We start from the raw sequence: 16,860 nt of genomic DNA on the forward strand, positions 1-16,860 counted from the left end.
TGCAGTTAGAGATAGGATCCCTCTCAGTCTAAGTCTGAGGTCTTTCTCCTGCCCAGATATGGTCCTACACTTCCCTAGCTGCTCTTTCTCTTCCCTTTGTCTCTCCGCAGAAGGGGGTCCCTACCTTCCATACTCACATGGACTTTTTTTATTTCCCACAGTTTGCAATCACCCACCTATCTTTTCTCTGGTTTTCCCATTTTCTTCTTGGTAGATTCAGTCTCTTCATACCAGACTCTGGAGTTCAAAGTCCTTTGGCTTCAGCACCTCTTTGTTTGAGAGAGGTGGGAAGTATGGATCCCCCTACTTCTCTGCCATGTTGGCCCAAAGACTCATTTCAGATCAGAGGACATGTGCAGATTGAAAGTGAGAGGATAGAGAACATATATCATGGTAACAGACATCAAAAGAAAGCTGGAGTACCCATACTTATATCAGACAAACTAGATTTTAAGACAAAGCTTGTAACAAGACATTAATGAAGGCATCATATTATAATTAAGGGGTCTATCCATCACAAAGAGCTAACAGTTGTAAATATTTATGCCTCCAAAGTGGAGCACCCAAGTATATAATTCAGTCAATCACAGACATAAGCAAACTTATTGATAATAAGACTGTTATTGTGACTTCAGTACTCCAGTTACAACAATGGACAGATCATCTAGGCAGAAAATCAATAAGGAAAAAATGACACGTTGGACAAGATGGACTTAAAAGATATACTCAGAACTTTACATCCTAAAGTAGCAGAACACACATTATTCTTGATTGTACGTGGAGCATTCTCCAAAATAGATCACATACTGAGTCACAAAACAGCCCTCAACAGGTACAAAAAGATTGAGATAATACCATGCATATTTTCAGATCACAACACTATGAAACTTGAAACCAAACACAAGAAAAAATTTGGAAAACCGAAAATACATGGAAGTTAAAGAACATCCTACTAAAGAATGAATGGATCAACCAGGAAATTAAAGAAGATATTTTTAAAAATGTAAGCAAATGAAAACGAAAACAGGACAGTCCAAATCCTTTGGGATGCAGCAAAGGTAGTCCTAAAAGGAAAATACATTGCAATTCAGGCCTATCTCAAGAAGGAAGAAAGGTCCCAAATATACAACCTAACCTTACACATAAAGGAGCTAGAAAAACAGCAGCAAATAGAACCCAACACCAGCAGATAAGGGGAAATAGTAAAGATTAGAGCAGAAATAAACAGTATAGAATAAAAAAAAAACAGTAGAACGGATCAATGAAACTAAGATCTGTTGTGGTTTTTTTAAAGAAGAAACAAAATTGATAAATCCCTAGCCAGGAAAAAAAAAAAACCCAATAGATAAAATCATGAATGAAAGAGGAGAGATCACAACTAACACCACAGAAATGCAAACAATTAGACAATACCATGAAAAATTATATGCCAGCAAACTGACAATTTGGAGGAAATGGAAAAATTCCTAGACAACCACATACTACAAAAACCCAAATGGGAAGAAAAGAACATTTGAACAGACCCATAACCAATGAAGATGTTGAATCAGTTATCAAAAATCTCCAAACAAATAAGAATCCTGGGCCAAATGGATTCCCAGGGGAATTCTCCCAGGCATTTAAAAAATTAATCCTATTGTTTTCAAACTGTTCCAAAAAATAGAAATGGAATGAAAGCTTCCAAATGCATTCTATAAAGCTAGCATTACCTTGATTCCAAAAACAAAGACCCCACTAAAAAGGGGAAATTATAGCCCAATATCCATGATGAACCTGGATGCAAAAATTATCAACAAGATACTAGAAAGTTGATTTCAACAGTATATTAAATGAATTATTCACCATGATCAAGTAGGATTCATTGGGCTGCAGGGCTGGTTCAATATTTGCAAATCAATCAACGTGATACACCACACTAATAGAAGGAAGGATAAGTCATATGATCCTGACAATAGACGCAGAAAACGCACTTGACAAAATATGGCATTCTTCATTGATAAAAATCTGCAAAGTAGGGATAGAAGGAATATACCTCAAGATAGTAAAGGCCATATATGAAAGGCCCACAACTAATATCATCGTCAATGGGGAAAAACTGAGAGCTTTCCCCCTGAGATCAGGAACATGACAGAGATGTCCACTCTCATTATTGTTGTTCAACATAGTGTTGGAAGTTCTAGCCTAAGCAATCAGGCAACATAATGAAATAAAAGGCATCCAACTGACAAAGAATAAGTCAAACTTTCGCTCTTCATGGATGATATGATACTGTACATGGATGACCCAAAATATGCCACACACACACACACACACACACACACACAAAACCTGTTAGAGCTGGTACATGAATTCAGCAAAGACACAGTGTATGAAATCAATGTACAGAAATGGGTTACATTTGTATATACCAATAATGAAACAATAGCCCAAAGGTATATTAAGGAATCAATCCCATTTACAATTTCAAAAAAACCACAAGATATCTAGGAATCAACATAATGGAAGAGGTAAAAGATCTGTATGCTGAAAACTATAGAAGGCTTATGTAAGAAATTGAAGACAGAAGAAATGAAAAAAAAAATTCCATGCTCATGGATTGTAAGAACAAATATTGTTAAAATGTCACAACTACCCAAAACAATTTACACATTCAACACAATCCCTATCAAAATAGCATCAGCAATCCTCACAAGCTAGAAAAATCCTAAAATTTGTGTGGAACCACAAATGCCCCCTGAATAGCTGAAGTAATGTTAAAAAAGAAAACAAAAGCTGGAGGCATCAGAATCCTGGACTTTAACTTGTATTACAAAGCTGTAATCATAAGACAGTATCATACTGACACAAAAACAGGCACATAGATCAATAGAATAGAATAGAGAACCCATAAATGGACCCACATTATATGGCCAACTAATTTGCAACAAAGCAGGAAAGAGCATCCAATGGAAAAAAGACGATATCTTTATAAAGTGGTGCTGGGAGAACTGGACATCAAAATGCAGAAGAATGAACCCGAACCACTTCCAATTTACACAAAAATAAATTCAAAGTGCATGTGAGACATTAAACCATCACAATTGTACAGGAGAAAACAGGCAGCAACCTCTTTGACTTCAGTTGCAGCAACTTCTTACTTGACATGTCTCCAAAGGCAAGAGAAACAAAACAAAAAGTAACTATTGGGACCCCATCAAGCAAGATAGAAAGCTTCTGCACAGCAAAGTAAATAATCAATAAAACTAAAAGGCAATTGAGGGATGGGAGAAGATATTTTCAAATGACATATAAGATAAATGATTAGTATCCAAAATCTATAAAACACCTACCAAACACAACACCCAAAAAACAAATAATCCGGTGAAGAAATGGGCAGAAAACATGAATAGACACTTTTCCAAAAGGCATCCAGATGGCAAACAGACACATGAATAGATGCTCAACATCATTCCTCATCAGGGAAATACAAATCAAAACCACAATGAGATACAACCTCACACGTGTCATAATGGCAAAAATTGACAACTCAGGAAACAACAGATTTGGCAAAGATGTGGAGAATGGGGAACCCTATTGCACTGTTGGTGGTAATGAAAACTGGTGCAGTCACTCTGTAAAACAGTATGAAGATTCTTTAAAAAATTAAAAATAGAACTACCCTACAACTCAGCAATTTCACTATTAGGAAGTTATCCAAAGGATACAGGAGTGCTGATTTGAAAGGGCACAGGCACCCTGATGTTTATAGCAGAGCCATGAACAATATTCAAATTATGGAAAAAATCCAAATGTCCATGAACTCATCAACTGATGAATGGATTAAGAAGATGTACTAATGTAAAATGGGCGCCTGGGTGGCTCAGTTGGTTAAACTCCCACTTTTGGCTCAGATCATGATCTCACGGTTTGTAAGTTGGAGCTCCACATCGGGCTCTGTCCTGACAATTCAGAGCCTGGGGTCTGCTTCATGTTCTGTGTCTCCCTCTCTCTCTGCCCTTCCCCCACTCACACTCTGTCTCTCAAAAATAAACATTAAAACAAAAAGATGTGGGACACACACACATACAGACACACACAATAGAATTCTACTTGGCAATGAAAAAGAATGAAGTATTGTCATTTGCAACAATATAGATGGAAATGGAGGGTATTATGTTAAGCAAAATAAGTCAGTCAGAGAAAGACAGATATTATATGATTTCACTCATATGTGGAATTTGAGAAACTTAACAGATGAACATAGGGGAAGGGAAGGAAAAATAAGATAAAAACAGAGAGGTAGGCAAACCATAAGAGACTCTTAAATACAAAGAACAAACTGAGGGTTAAGGGTGACAGTAGGTTTGAAGGTGAGTTAAATCAGTGATGGGCATTAAGGCAGGCACTTTTCAGGATGAGCACTGGGTATCAAATGTAAGAGATGATTCACTGGGTTTTACTCCTGAAACCAAGACTACACTGTATGTTAACTAATGTAAAAAAAAAAGCTGCATAAGGAAATGCAGGAATGCTAGACATCCTAGCTCTTAGCATAGATGTTTATGGGACCATGTTCAGCAGCTGTGGCCATAAAAGTACATCACACATCTTTCCCCCAAATACAAAACAAGCAGAGGAGGGGATTCAGAGGTCATTGAAAGGGATCCCTGGAGGATTTAAATCTAGGTAAAGTGTTAACATGGAGCCCCTAGAGGAAGAATGAAAATGGAAAGTCCTGCCTGCCCTTAGTCAATTTGCAAATTACCTTCTCCTGTCCTTATCCTTTCCACATGTAGGGTTTGACCTCTTTACATGTTTTTGGCTAATGCAATTCCAGAGTTTGAACTAGAAAACTTAAAGTTTCAAATATTTGGTAAAAAAAAAAAAAAAAAAAACTCCAAAAGAAAAAACAACACCTCAATAAAAGAAGCAGGAAACAAACCTTTTCCTTTAAAGTGTAGAAAGCAGCCACTGTCCTGGGGCAGGTAGTAGTCCTGGAAATTGTTACACTTAAGGACATCTAATTTCAATGGTTGCTGCCATTCCTGTGAAAGTAACTTCAACCTCTAAATCTCAGTAATTCTGAGGGGCTGTCTCTTCTTTTTTACCCAAATTCATTATACTGAAATTAACCTGTTCTCTAAGAGGAATTTGGGAGGAGGGCTGGCTCTTCTCCTTCCTCCCACATACAATAGCTGATGACTCTGTAAGATTTCTTAGTTCAAGAAAGAATATGAGAGTCTGTACACCATTTAAGTTGCTGTAGGAAGTAATAGAACCAAACCAAACTCCTGGGCTATAAAAGAAAGAAGGCTTTAATATAATAATATTCAAATCTAGCTTTTACTATTTAAGATAAATATTGCCACTCCAAGTAGGTAAATAGATGGGAGGAAAAAGTGTCAAGGAGATGGGATTCATCACAGCAAGTGTCCAAGCTGCTGAGGAAAGGTTGCACTATCACTGGACATTCACTCAGTCCTGAGCTTGATTGTGGCCAATTCTTCTTGTTCTTGAGTTCCACTGGTCAGTTAGGATTGGGGCTCCAGCTGGCAGGACAGGATGTAGCTAAAGAGAGAATGACACCTGTGAGTCGACCAGGAGCTACAATTCAGGTGTCTCTCCCAGTGTTTTCCCAGTAGCTGGAATCTGGTGTTCCAGTGATCACCAGGAAACAAGGCTTGAGGCTGCCCAGGGAGCCATGGATGCAGGATCCCTAGAGTGGCCACCAGAAAGAGTCCACGCCTTTGCTCAGCTCCTGATGGGCCTCACCTCTCATCCTCACTGAGTCGCTCCACAGCCTGGAACCAGGCTCTAAACTGCTCCTTCGGTTCTAGAGTGTAGTTATCTGCAGCCACCTGGAGGAGCATGATCTCTTTCATTACTTCGTATTCCTAGGCCAAGAGAAGAACAGGATGCACACAGAGCCTGGGTGGGTTGAGCAGTGGGATAGGGGACCAGTCCTAGGTCTTTGCACATGTGGCAGCCTTCCTTCCCTGATAAATTCATCCAGTCTCAACCTGTTCGCAGAGGTGAGTATAAATAGCCCCTCCTCCTGCAGGAAGTTATCCCTGATGCCACTCCCCTGACTTCACTTACCAGATGGATGGGTCTTACACTTTTTCATTATCAAACTATTCCAGTAAATGTGTGATGGAGGGGATGAAGCCAAGAAATATTCTTCCCAGGGGCATCTCTGGTATCCACTCCCCTACACTTCCCTAATAGGAAGTGCCACAAATGCTCACCTTAGTTTTTTTCTTATGGTTGATCTCATCGCCCTAGAAAGCAAATAGCCAAAGTCCATCAGAAAGAGCCCCTTGTTATTGCTTGTTCCTTATACACATCCTTTCTCATGTTGTTCTCGTGCCAGGACACACTAGAAGACTGTCCATACACAGATAACAGGACTGGGATATAAGCCAGGCTCTGGGGTCCAGAGAAAGGAGGACATGGGGTGGACAGTCAAGCACCTTATAGCACAACCCTCTCTGATGACAGAAGGGGAGGCTGAAACCTCTGGGGGGAGGGGGCTGTTAGGCTATGTAAGTGCTTGCCGATGTGGAGGTGCCTGACTTTGCTCTCCCCCCATAAGCAGCCTGAGAGGGAGAGGCTGAGGTCAACTCAGACAAACTTCATGCAGCTTTGCATTCAGACAGTCTTGGGCACCAGGACCAGTGTCATAAGTGCAAACTCCCTTCACTCATCACTGAGATGAGAAACTCTAGCTCACAGGGGTAGCTGTGAAGCTCTCATGAGGGGAGGTTTGCCAAGTACTGAGGTCTCAGGACTCATTACAGGGGTTCTCCACTCCCAAACCTCAGGATTCTGGGCCCTCCTACACAATCTAGAGGTTCACTCACCTTCAGATAGTCCTCCATTGCAGTGTCCAGCATCACCATGTCAGTGAGGAAAGTGCCAAGGAAGGGGACAACACCCTGTGTCATTAGAGTAGGGGTGGGATGAGTCCCTGCTCTCAGGTGCACACAGGGACCCTCCCTTGAAAATGCTTCAGCCTCCTGGTCCACCCCAGGTTCTCACATGGAGCAGCCTAGGATCCCTAGCAGCCGCCTCTCAATTCCCCCTTACCCTCACCCTCCAAGGACATCAGACTTCTCCTAATCACCACCAGGGCCTGCTTTTAGAAAATCAAATTGTATGTAGTCCTAGGCCCCTCTCCACCCACAAATCCATTCTGCATCCAGCTGGATAGACCCTCCTCCCAGTCACTTTAAAATAAGAGTTTTGGAAGCTGTGGCAACAAGAGGAGGAGCTGGAGTAGAAAGGTCCACCTGTCTTGATCTGGAGGCCTCCAGCTGTCAGAGAGGAGCCCTTCTCCTCTCACTCTGGAGGCTCTATTCCCCAGGAACACTCACCTTCTTCTGCAGCCTTTTCTGGGCTCTCTGGCGGCTCATCATCAGGGTGGCCCATTTAGATGGCCGCTCCTGCAGGGGCAAGGACAAGTTCATTGAGACCATAATATCCTCAGTCCACTCCCCCCCCCCCACCATCTTTGACTTGAGACCCTGGACATCTGACCCAAGTCAGCTGGTACCAATGCTACATTATCCTTAAACATGCTGTGAGTGATTCTAGCACAATCTCAGCTCCAACATTCACTCCATGTGTGACCTTGAACTTGCAGCCTGGCCTTCCTGAGCTTGTTTTCTCATTGAGAAAAGTGAGAACACCACCTACATCACATGGTCTTCTGAGGACTCAGTGTCCTATTACTATCATTATTGTTTCCCTCCACCCATCCCAACCCCACTACTGAGCAGAGGGCTGTCCTCTGGGCTCTCAAGCTGTATACAGGTCCCCATCTGGACTAGCTGTTAATATGGAGAGACAGGGTGTCTATAGCATCTGGTTGAACAGCACCTTCTTGCTCCACCCCCAATGGAATCTTCACCCCAAACTGTAACCATATTCATACCAAAGGCTTCACCTCCCCAAGGAATGCTTCAGATCATTCCCCTACACAGCAGTCTTTCTTCATCCACTCAGGACCCTGTTCCCTCAGGCCCCACCCTCTCTCTTCCCAAACCTCCTCCTCCCATGATACCTTCAGGAACAGTTCCCTTCTCTGTGGGTTATCTTCAGTGCACAGCTTTTTAAATTTTTGAAAGCTCTTCCTGAATAGAGGAAAAAATGGCAGAAAAAATTATAGGAATCATGTGGCTTGAATGTAAGTCCCTCTTATTTGAGTACTCCAAAAAGTCAAACTGCCAGTATTAGGGTTTTCTCTGGATTCCTCTGAGAACTAAGGTGTTTGTAGGACATGGAGGGAGCTCTCATGTGAGTCATCCAGTGCCACCATTTCCATATTAATTGAGCAACTCTGTTTCAGTCAGGTGTGGTTTCAATTGGGCAGAGAGTTTTGTTGCTGTAAAGTAAGCGCTTGATAATATTTAATTTGGGTCAACTCAGTGCGTGATATTTAAGAAAAAATATTTCTGTAGCTGGAGTCAGGGTGGACTATTCTCCAGGGTGGGTTATAGACCTGTACACCAGCCCAGGTTCTATTGCCAGGGTTTGCTGCCTCCCAGGAGGGTCCCAGTTACTGAGGGGGAAAAGATGTGCATATGGGAAATCCCTCATCCACCCTGATCCTTCTATGGAGAGAGGCATACTCACCTGGAAACTTTCTCCCATGTCTTCTTCAGAGAGTAAATTGAGGCACTCTGCAGAGCAGAGAGGATGGCATGCAGTGAAGAGTAGTTCCGCATGATTTGACAGGCCTGGGGAGGGAAGAGAATGAGTGGTCATGTGGGTAGCAGGAGTCCTATTTGCTCTAAAGTATCAGTCTCCCTCAGTTTAAATTTTCCCTCCAAGATGACAGATATCCAGGTGCCTGCAGAAGGGCACATATAAGACCCAAAGAGTAACACTGCTGGGGAGAGGGAAGATTTTAGCTCATTCCAAGGAAGGAGCCAGGTAGGAACTGAGCGTTCCACCATTGGGACATGCAAGTAAAGGTCAGCATGTCCCTGGAGGGAAGAGCCTAGGGACTGTGCAGACCCTAGGGCTTAGACTAGGGACTCCAACCCTGAGAATTGATAAAGGAAATATCAGTTTCCAAGGCTCAGAAGAGTGACTCATCTTGGCCTCCCATAAAATACCTTGGCCACCTTTATCCAGTGCTCCACCACCATGGCCCTGTCCTGGGCTATCATTCTTGGGTTTCCAAGGCAGGTGGTGATGACACAGTTGACCACACTGTTAAATTGGGTGACGGTAGCACAGACTGTGGGTGCCAGGTGCTCATTACCAGGCTTATTCCGCTTGGACCAGATGGAGCCCAGGCACTGATGAGGCAGCACCTTCTTGAACAGCTCCTAGAGAATGGGGTGGGGAGGGTAGGAGTGTTCAGCCAGCCATTTCACATTCAGGATTAGTGTCCTAGGTAGGAGGTTACCAGGTCAGAGCTTTAGTTCCTGAAGCTGAGAATGTGGCCTGAGCCTGATTGGAATCCCTGGATTTCATTCCATTCTATTTTCACTGAGGGAGTCAAGTACAGGAAGACCTAGGAGTGAATACTGGCAGGGAAGGAAGGAGAGAATTTGTACCCTGGTCATCCTTGCTAACCCCAGCCTCTAGATGACAGTTCAATGTGACTCCTCACAAGGGGGCATTTTCCACTCCACCTGTTTTTCCCTTTGGTCCTACTCTCCTTTCGATGCACATTCCCCCATGACAGTTACAACCATAGGTTTCTCTGTTTCCCCTTGTAGTTATGTACATGTCAGATGCCTAATAAGTGCACAGGGTGTTAAGACTCCAAGGAAGATGGGTGGGTGACCCATGGACTTGACTGCACCCAGTGAGCTGTCTTCCTCCACCTGAAGGACCAGGGCCTACCCATTTTTCTAGCTGTTCTATCTCATTTAATCTACACAGTAACTCTGCATCAATTCTTATCAGTGCCTATCTCTACAGTTTGCAGCTGGACAGTGAAAGCTTGATTTAAGGACCTTGGCAGGGTAACATGGTTGATAAGTGGTCGAGCTGAAATTTGGACCCGGACTATAGTAGTCCACATCAGGGAAAGGCAGGTCTGGGTTAGCTGACGGCAAAAATGTAGAAAGTGCCCTGCCCTGTCCTGCCCTGAGAGCCCAGCTTCTTACCGCATCTATGTACGTTAGCTGCTCTGCCACCAGCTTGGGAGGGAAGTCCATGAGGCTGGGCTTCTCCTCATTCAGCTGGTTCTTTGGGGTCACATGCCCGTGGCAGGAAGGCTCTGGCGCTGGAGTTGGCTCTGTCTCTATTTTTAGAGCTGGAGTTAAAATTCTAAGTAAAGCTGATGATTGAGCTGATTGTAGCTGTGGACCTGGCACATATGCTGAAGAAGATGTTAGCACTTGTTCCAGTTCTGGAACAGCTGATGGAGGTGATGCTGGCTCTGACGCTTGAGGTGATGGTTGAAACATAACTGGCGCTGTCTCTAGTTCCATAGTAGACCCCTTTTCTGGCTCTGCAACTGGAAGGAGCCCTGGGGCTGGCACTGGACCAGGATAAAGAGAAAGGTTCATCCACATAACTGACTTTCCAGGTGCCTTCCCAAAAACAGGACAGGTACCATTGCTTTCAAAACAATATTCAGCCCATGAACCCCACCCCAGTTAGTCTTCCCAGATTTTAATCCCCTTTACCATCTGACTCTGCCTCAGTGGGCTCCAGAGTTTCCTGATGCACCAGGATAAGGGCGGTGTGGTTCTTCAGGTTCCAGTCATGCAGCTTCATATCCACATAGGCTGTCTTTACTTTGAAACTGGTAAAATTCAGAGACTGCCAGGTATCCTGAAATTTCTGGTCAGGCCATGTACTCAAGATGGGAGAGAGGGTGCTGGGTAGAGTCATGTGTGGAGAAGCATCAGAGGCCTGGCCTTTTATTCCACACTGTACTCCCACAGCATCATTATTTCTCTATGGATCCCAGAGGATGGCCCAGCCCACTTCCAACCCCGCCTTTGCAGTGGAAGGCCTAGTCATCCAGAAAACCTGTGTGAGTCTGGTTTTTTCACTGATACTCTTCTCACCACGGCCTTGGGCATAGTCAATGCCATCCTCAGTAAAGACCAGTAATAGGGCTTACGTTTGAGGCCGATTTATGAGCAGTCTTCTCACTACACCTTCTGTTCTTGGCCCTAGTTGCTGTGGTAAGCAGAGGTAGATATGGAGAGAAGCAGGCAGAGCCAGATAGAACAGTAGAAGGGATGGGTCTCTTAGGCACCAACTGAACCCAGACTGTGCTTTGCTTCCCAGTTTTGGGGCCCCATCCACAGCTCTCTTTGACTCATTTGCTTCTTCACAGGAAGCCCCCAAACATAAGCCCTCCTATGGAAATCAAGAGATCTGTGAGTTCCATGGTTCTGAAAGTCCTCCTCCAGCCACAACCCCTAAAGTCTCTTATGCTGCTCTGTGGATGCAGGAGGCCCTCCTACTGAACCTGAAGACCTGAACATGAGTATGTTTACTTGGTCTTGTAGTCTGTCATAATGGTCAAATAAGGGACAATCCTTTCATACCCAGAGGACGCCATGAAAATGTCACATATAATGAACCAAGGACATGAGTGTAGAGTGATTGCCTACTCTCTGACTAGAATTGACACCAAGGCATTGTGTCTACTTTATTCACTGAATTATCTTAGTGACTAGAAAAGTGCCTGCATTACTAGGTGATTAACATATACTGTTGATTGAATTAACCCAACCAGTACTTTTCAGATAACTGTGTGGGCCATGGGTGCCTCTGCCTGTCCCCCAGCAAGCCCTAGTCTGGCCATATAAAGGAAAAATACCAAGCCCAGCTAGATAGAATCTCAGAAGTCCTTTGCAAACAGGACAACTTCTGCTTTCCATGTCCTTTTCTAAATTCAGAAGTGCCACAGGCCTGCGAGGGTTGAGGTTGAGAGCTTCTTCACTGGAGAGAGAGAGAACTATTAAACCTAAAGATACTCAGCATGTCCAGCAGCCCTTTCTACAGAGTCAGGCACCAGATAAGCCCATGCCATGTTTTCTCCCATAGTTTACTACAGTTGACACTGTGAGGTTCATCCTCTTACCACCGCACTCCCAGAAGAGGAAAGTGAAGCTCATAGAGGTGCAGTGACATTCCCAAGATACACAAGTAGTAAATGGGAGGCTCCCCCCTGTGCTGTGTATGAGGCAAGCACTCACCTTTTGAACTGCTGTCCCAGGACTAATTGGGCCATGGGGAACACCTGGTATATGCAGAAAATGGTTGTGATGTTTGAGATGTTTCTATCCTGGAAAGGTGATTGTAGCAGGGACTGTAAAAAATTTTCCATTGTGCCTTCCTTGAGCTTCAGCATTGTACAGGCCTCATCCAGGGACAGGGTTGATTCCTTTTAACACCGGGTAGACAAGGAGGGGCATGTAGTCAGCTTCAATACCATGAACTACCAGGAAGATCAGGGTCTGGTTCTCAGACCAAAGACCCCCATCCCTTTGGGAACTTGTGAAAGAGAAGGGACTCGGGTGCCCACACAGAATAAGGTTCTAGGCTTAAAATTGCAATTGGTTTTATGGGGGAAATGATAAACCATTGGTAACTTCCAAGCATTCTCTTAGCTGAGCAACAATAGCACTTCTTTTAATAGCCTATATTAAGAGCATTATGCCAGTGAGTCATCAGTAAACATCCCTACTGTAGATATGAGAAAACAGAGGGTTAGAATTTCGAATGCTGCTCAAGATCATATAGGTTAGTCCTGAGAATTGTCAAAAGCATGGGCTGCATTTCCTCTAAGCTAATGAGGCTTGGTCTGTTCCTGATAGGGAGAAAGTTTCTGGGGGAAACCACCTTCTTCAGCAGGCCCCAGGGAGCCAGTCAATTGTAGTCTGGGTTCCAGGCTTACCCTGATCATCTCTGGGTCCCGAGAAAGGACATGAATCTGGACCTGTTCTCACCCTATACCAGCACTTGATGTTGTTGCTGGACTGATGCACCTGCTGCTTGTCAAGGGAGATGGAATTTAATCCTTAGAGCAGCTCATCAAAGATTTCCTGGGTGAAACTCTTAAAAGACAGAGGCAGGTATCTCAGCCAGGAGGCATCAAAGTCCTTCCACCCAATTAGTGCTTCCATGTTATGGCAGATCTAGCAACCTAAAACATTCTTTTAGGACACTTAAGATTTTCCCTGCATCACTGTTGACATGAAAACAGAATTGAATCCTGTCAAGTTCCAACAGACTTGAAAGGCTGAAACAGTGGCACACAACCTCCTTTATGGAATATTATGAAGACATATAAGAACACAGCTCATGACTTGGTGGGCCTACAATAATTTAATGTGTTCTGAGAGACAAGACATTACAGAAACATATAGAATGGCTTCATCCCACCCTTAATTTTGTGTTAAATCACCCTGTTTTGTGTGATGATATGTAAGGGCTTGGAGAAGTTCTGCAAGGACAGTGGAGCTGAGTGCTACCCAGGATATCTGGGGCAAGTAGGTAAAATAATAAAACAGCAGTAAAATGCAAAGATACTCATGGCCTCATGAAAAGTAAAAAATAAATAAATAAATAAAAATGATTAATTAAAAACATTAAATATGTTCTCTATCAAAATATAAAAAATAAAATACATACACAATACATGCATTCTCTACCATTCCAACATATGTAAAGAGTGTCCTCCTACCTTACCACATAGCTGGTGGCAGAGGTTTGGATATTCAGATTATTTTGTGGTTGGGCCTGTGGGACGCTCATGTGGAAATACAATGTGAGGGCCTCAGGTTTGGCCCCATATTTATGTGCAGGCCCTGGGTGTGAAAAACCCTCTTCCCATTCTTACCTCAGAGCAGCGCTGATTCTTGGTATCCTTCTGCACCTGACACTTATCTAGGGCGCTGCCGTAGTTGAAGCCATGGACCAGCTCCTCAAAGATATCTTGGGTGAAGCTCTGCAAGTACAGTGCCCCGTAGTCGGGCCAAGAGACCTTAGGGTCCTCCCTGGACATTGCCACAAGGGGACATCCCCATTAGAAATTGTGTTCTCTACAGTACAGGCTAAGAGGGGAAGCTGTAAAGACATCCAGCAAGGAGGAAACCAGAAGAAACTCTAGGGCTCGTAATTAACATATAGGTAGTTGAACTTGGTCCCCAGCAATTATCGTCTCCTGCCTGCCAAGACCTGGGGTATGAACATGAGAGATGTGCTAGGCTTTCAACACCTGACATCTTGCTTCTGCTCATGAAGGGCATAGCCCTCGTCCTCTGTCCCCTCCCCTGATCTCTCTCTCTCTCTCTCACACACACACACACACACACACACACACACACACGAGGGGCAAGAGGTGTAGGCCTGCTCTGGGCAGGATCAGAGTTGTGGCATGCTCTCCAGTGGGCTGCCCTGAGCTACCTTGTGTTACCTGTGAGCGCCTCCTGCCAAATGACCAACAGCTTCGGAGATGAGGGCTGAGCTGATGTCTACAGTGACATAAAGGTTTCTCACTCTGGGCTTTCTTAAGCCCACATATCCTGAAAATGGGGATACAGCAACAGAACATTTTGTTCTCTAGAGTGACTCTGGGCAAGTGAGCTGGAAAGCAGGCCATCTCTAGAATGTGGGCACCTGGTTACCAGAGTTCTAAGTTCTGTTGAAGCCTATCACCAAGGAAGTGAAGTCACTTTTTCAAGATTCCAGTACCTGGGGCCCTTCTTTAAATGAGACCTATCTAGAACCCCTTATTGATAGTTGACTGCTTATCTTTCTCCTCCAATGTCATCTCCTTAACTGTAAACAATGAGTCAAAAATGCCATAGCCACAACTCCCTGGAAATGCAAGTAGGGTTCTAATTTTGAGGATACAGAACTGAATTCAGCTTTTTTTCTTTGTTTTACCAGTTATATGTCCTAACTCAATGTGTCTCTCAAGTATTCCATAGTTTCCTAATGTGCATGTTGGGATCAGGCTAGAATATACTTCCTAGGAGCCTCATCGGGTGTAAATGGATAATATATGGATAATATTTATAATATGTGTGGGCTGGGGCACCTGGGTGGCTCAGTCGGTTAAGCGTCCGACTTCGGCTCAGGTCACAATCTCGCGGTCTGTGGGTTCGAGCCCCGCGTCGGGCTCCGGGCTGATGGCTCAGAGCCTGGAGCCTGCTTCCGATTCTGTGTCTCCCTCTCTCTCTGACCCTCCCCCGTTCATGCTCTGTCTCTCTCTGTCTCAAAAATAAATAAACTTAAAAAAAAATTTAATATGTGTGGGCTGTTGTCCAGTGTATCTGAGGCCCAAAATCAAGTATGGAAGAATTAAAAAAAGGGGCGGGATGTGGCATGGAGTACTATTCAAAAGAGACATCAGTGTAGTAATGGAACAGCCACTCTTCCTCTTGGCCTTATTTTAATACGGGTCCCATGATGGGGTAGAATGGTAGTAAAACCAGTTGTTTCCTGTTGTATTTAGAATGAGACTCAGTTGTCTCATTTCAATCTATGAGGGGGCAGCCTTCACAATGGCTCCCCATGCTGACTTGTGGTATATTGTTTTGTAACTCCTAAGTGGCTAGCGACTGGTTTCTGACCGATAGGATACAGCCAATGTGATGGAAAGTCATGTCTAAGTTTCAATTTCAAATAGTCTTTCACTTCCTAGTTACTTCCTCTCATGTACCATTTCTCTCCTCTTTCCCTTTCCCTTTTTCTTTATCCCTTTTTTCTTTACCTTTCTTTAACCAAAAATCAAGTAGTGTTTTGAGCTGCCATTATATAGAGGCTCACATGGCAGAGAACTGAGGCAGTGTCCAGGCTGAAAGACACATAGGAACCCAGGCTCTGAGTCCAAATGGCATCCTGAATCATATGAGTCAACTTGGGAGAAAATATTCTTCCAATCTAGCCTCAGTTGAGGCCACAGCTGCAGCTTCTGACATACCCTGAGGCTGGGGAACCAAGTTAATATGTGCCTGGTTTCCTCATCCACAAAAAATTGTGAGGTATTAAATATATGTGTTTTACAGTGCAAGGTATTGGGACAATGCAGTAACAGAAGAGCAACAGATAACTTTCTACCAGGCCTCAGCACTTCTCCCTGCCCCTCCTCCCTCCCCTTTGCTCTCCTCCTAGTTTCCCTCCAGCCACACTGGCTGCCTTTTTCACCTCCTCTGGACAAACTGGCTTCTGTTAGTGAGTGTCTGAAGCAGTGGTAGCTTCTTCCTGACACACTGCACGATGACTTGTTCAAGTCTAGCTCCCTTTTGTCATTCTGTTCTCAGCAATGTCATCCCCAGTGAGGCCTTTCATACCTTCCTACCCAATGACTCTCCAGCCTTCATTCATAGCACACATCATTTGCTTTTTTCTTTCACATGCCTTTGCTTTTGTGCTATTGCCTATCTCTAGACTTGAGTTCCTGGAAGGCAGGTAGCTCTTGGTATTTTCAGCTCCACACATGGGCCCAACAAGGTACCTGGCATCAGGTTAAAAGCTTAGTGCATAGTTAATAAATAAATGACAAGGTCTTGGAGCCCATCTCCCCTTTTAACCACCTACACTGAAGAGAGAAATACTGCTAACAGTTTCAAGTTGTTTCTGGGCAGGAGGACAACCACAATGGCCTGTACATGACTTTTCATGCTCCAGTTCCTCCAGCAGAACACCCTAGGTATCATGGAAGAAGACTTCTTGAATTCTGTTCTCCAGCTCTAGCATTATAGCCCCAAGCAGGCATACCACGGAAAAAAGGGATACCTTTATTTGGGTATCCTCAAGGCAGTGGCTTTCCAGAGTCACGTGGGCAAAAGAACAGGACCTTCAGCTTCCAAAGCAAAGGATTTCAGATGCCTCCTCCTACTCTTTTTTCTGTCCACTCCCATGGTGTCCTCTTTACTAATACATCAC

General features: G+C 44.0%; 1 protein-coding gene across 2 annotated transcripts; it reads right to left on the reverse strand.

Annotated features, from left to right (window-relative positions):
* Positions 1 to 5,276: 5,276 nt before the first annotated feature.
* On the reverse strand, positions 5,277 to 14,611 carry LOC122236191 (ral guanine nucleotide dissociation stimulator-like). Of its 2 annotated transcripts, none has more exons than XM_042977082.1 (13): positions 14,384 to 14,611; positions 13,808 to 13,915; positions 12,162 to 12,349; positions 10,632 to 10,825; positions 10,107 to 10,483; positions 9,102 to 9,317; positions 8,617 to 8,720; positions 8,045 to 8,114; positions 7,356 to 7,424; positions 6,843 to 6,917; positions 6,228 to 6,260; positions 5,752 to 5,873; positions 5,277 to 5,547 (listed from the first exon to the last, which is right to left on the reverse strand). In XM_042977082.1, the coding sequence occupies exons 1-13, from the start codon at positions 14,567 to 14,569 to the stop codon at positions 5,511 to 5,513; spliced, it is 1,779 nt and encodes a 592-aa protein (XP_042833016.1). In that variant the 5' UTR covers positions 14,570 to 14,611; the 3' UTR covers positions 5,277 to 5,510. The 2 variants fall into 2 exon arrangements, with proteins under 2 accessions (XP_042833016.1, XP_042833017.1); XM_042977083.1 differs by having other exon boundaries at positions 14,374 to 14,462.
* Positions 14,612 to 16,860: the final 2,249 nt, after the last annotated feature.

Source organism: Panthera tigris (genome assembly GCF_018350195.1).
Source record: "Panthera tigris isolate Pti1 chromosome A3 unlocalized genomic scaffold, P.tigris_Pti1_mat1.1 chrA3_random_Un_scaffold_65, whole genome shotgun sequence".
Classification (NCBI taxonomy): Eukaryota; Metazoa; Chordata; class Mammalia; order Carnivora; family Felidae; genus Panthera; species Panthera tigris.

What these genes read in the sequence shown, in the direction of transcription:
- LOC122236191 (XM_042977082.1), bottom strand. Translation starts at nt 14,569, where the DNA reads ATGGCCTGCTTTCCAGCTCACTTGCCCAGAGTCACTCTAGAGAACAAA. An exon ending in AGCTAACGTACATAGATGCG is followed by an intron (nt 9,318 to 10,106) that starts GTAAGAAGCTGG and finishes CCCATTCTCTAG; the next exon opens with GAGCTGTTCAAGAAGGTGCT. An exon ending in ACCATAAGAAAAAAACTAAG is followed by an intron (nt 5,874 to 6,227) that starts GTGAGCATTTGT and finishes CTCTTGGCCTAG; the next exon opens with GAATACGAAGTAATGAAAGA.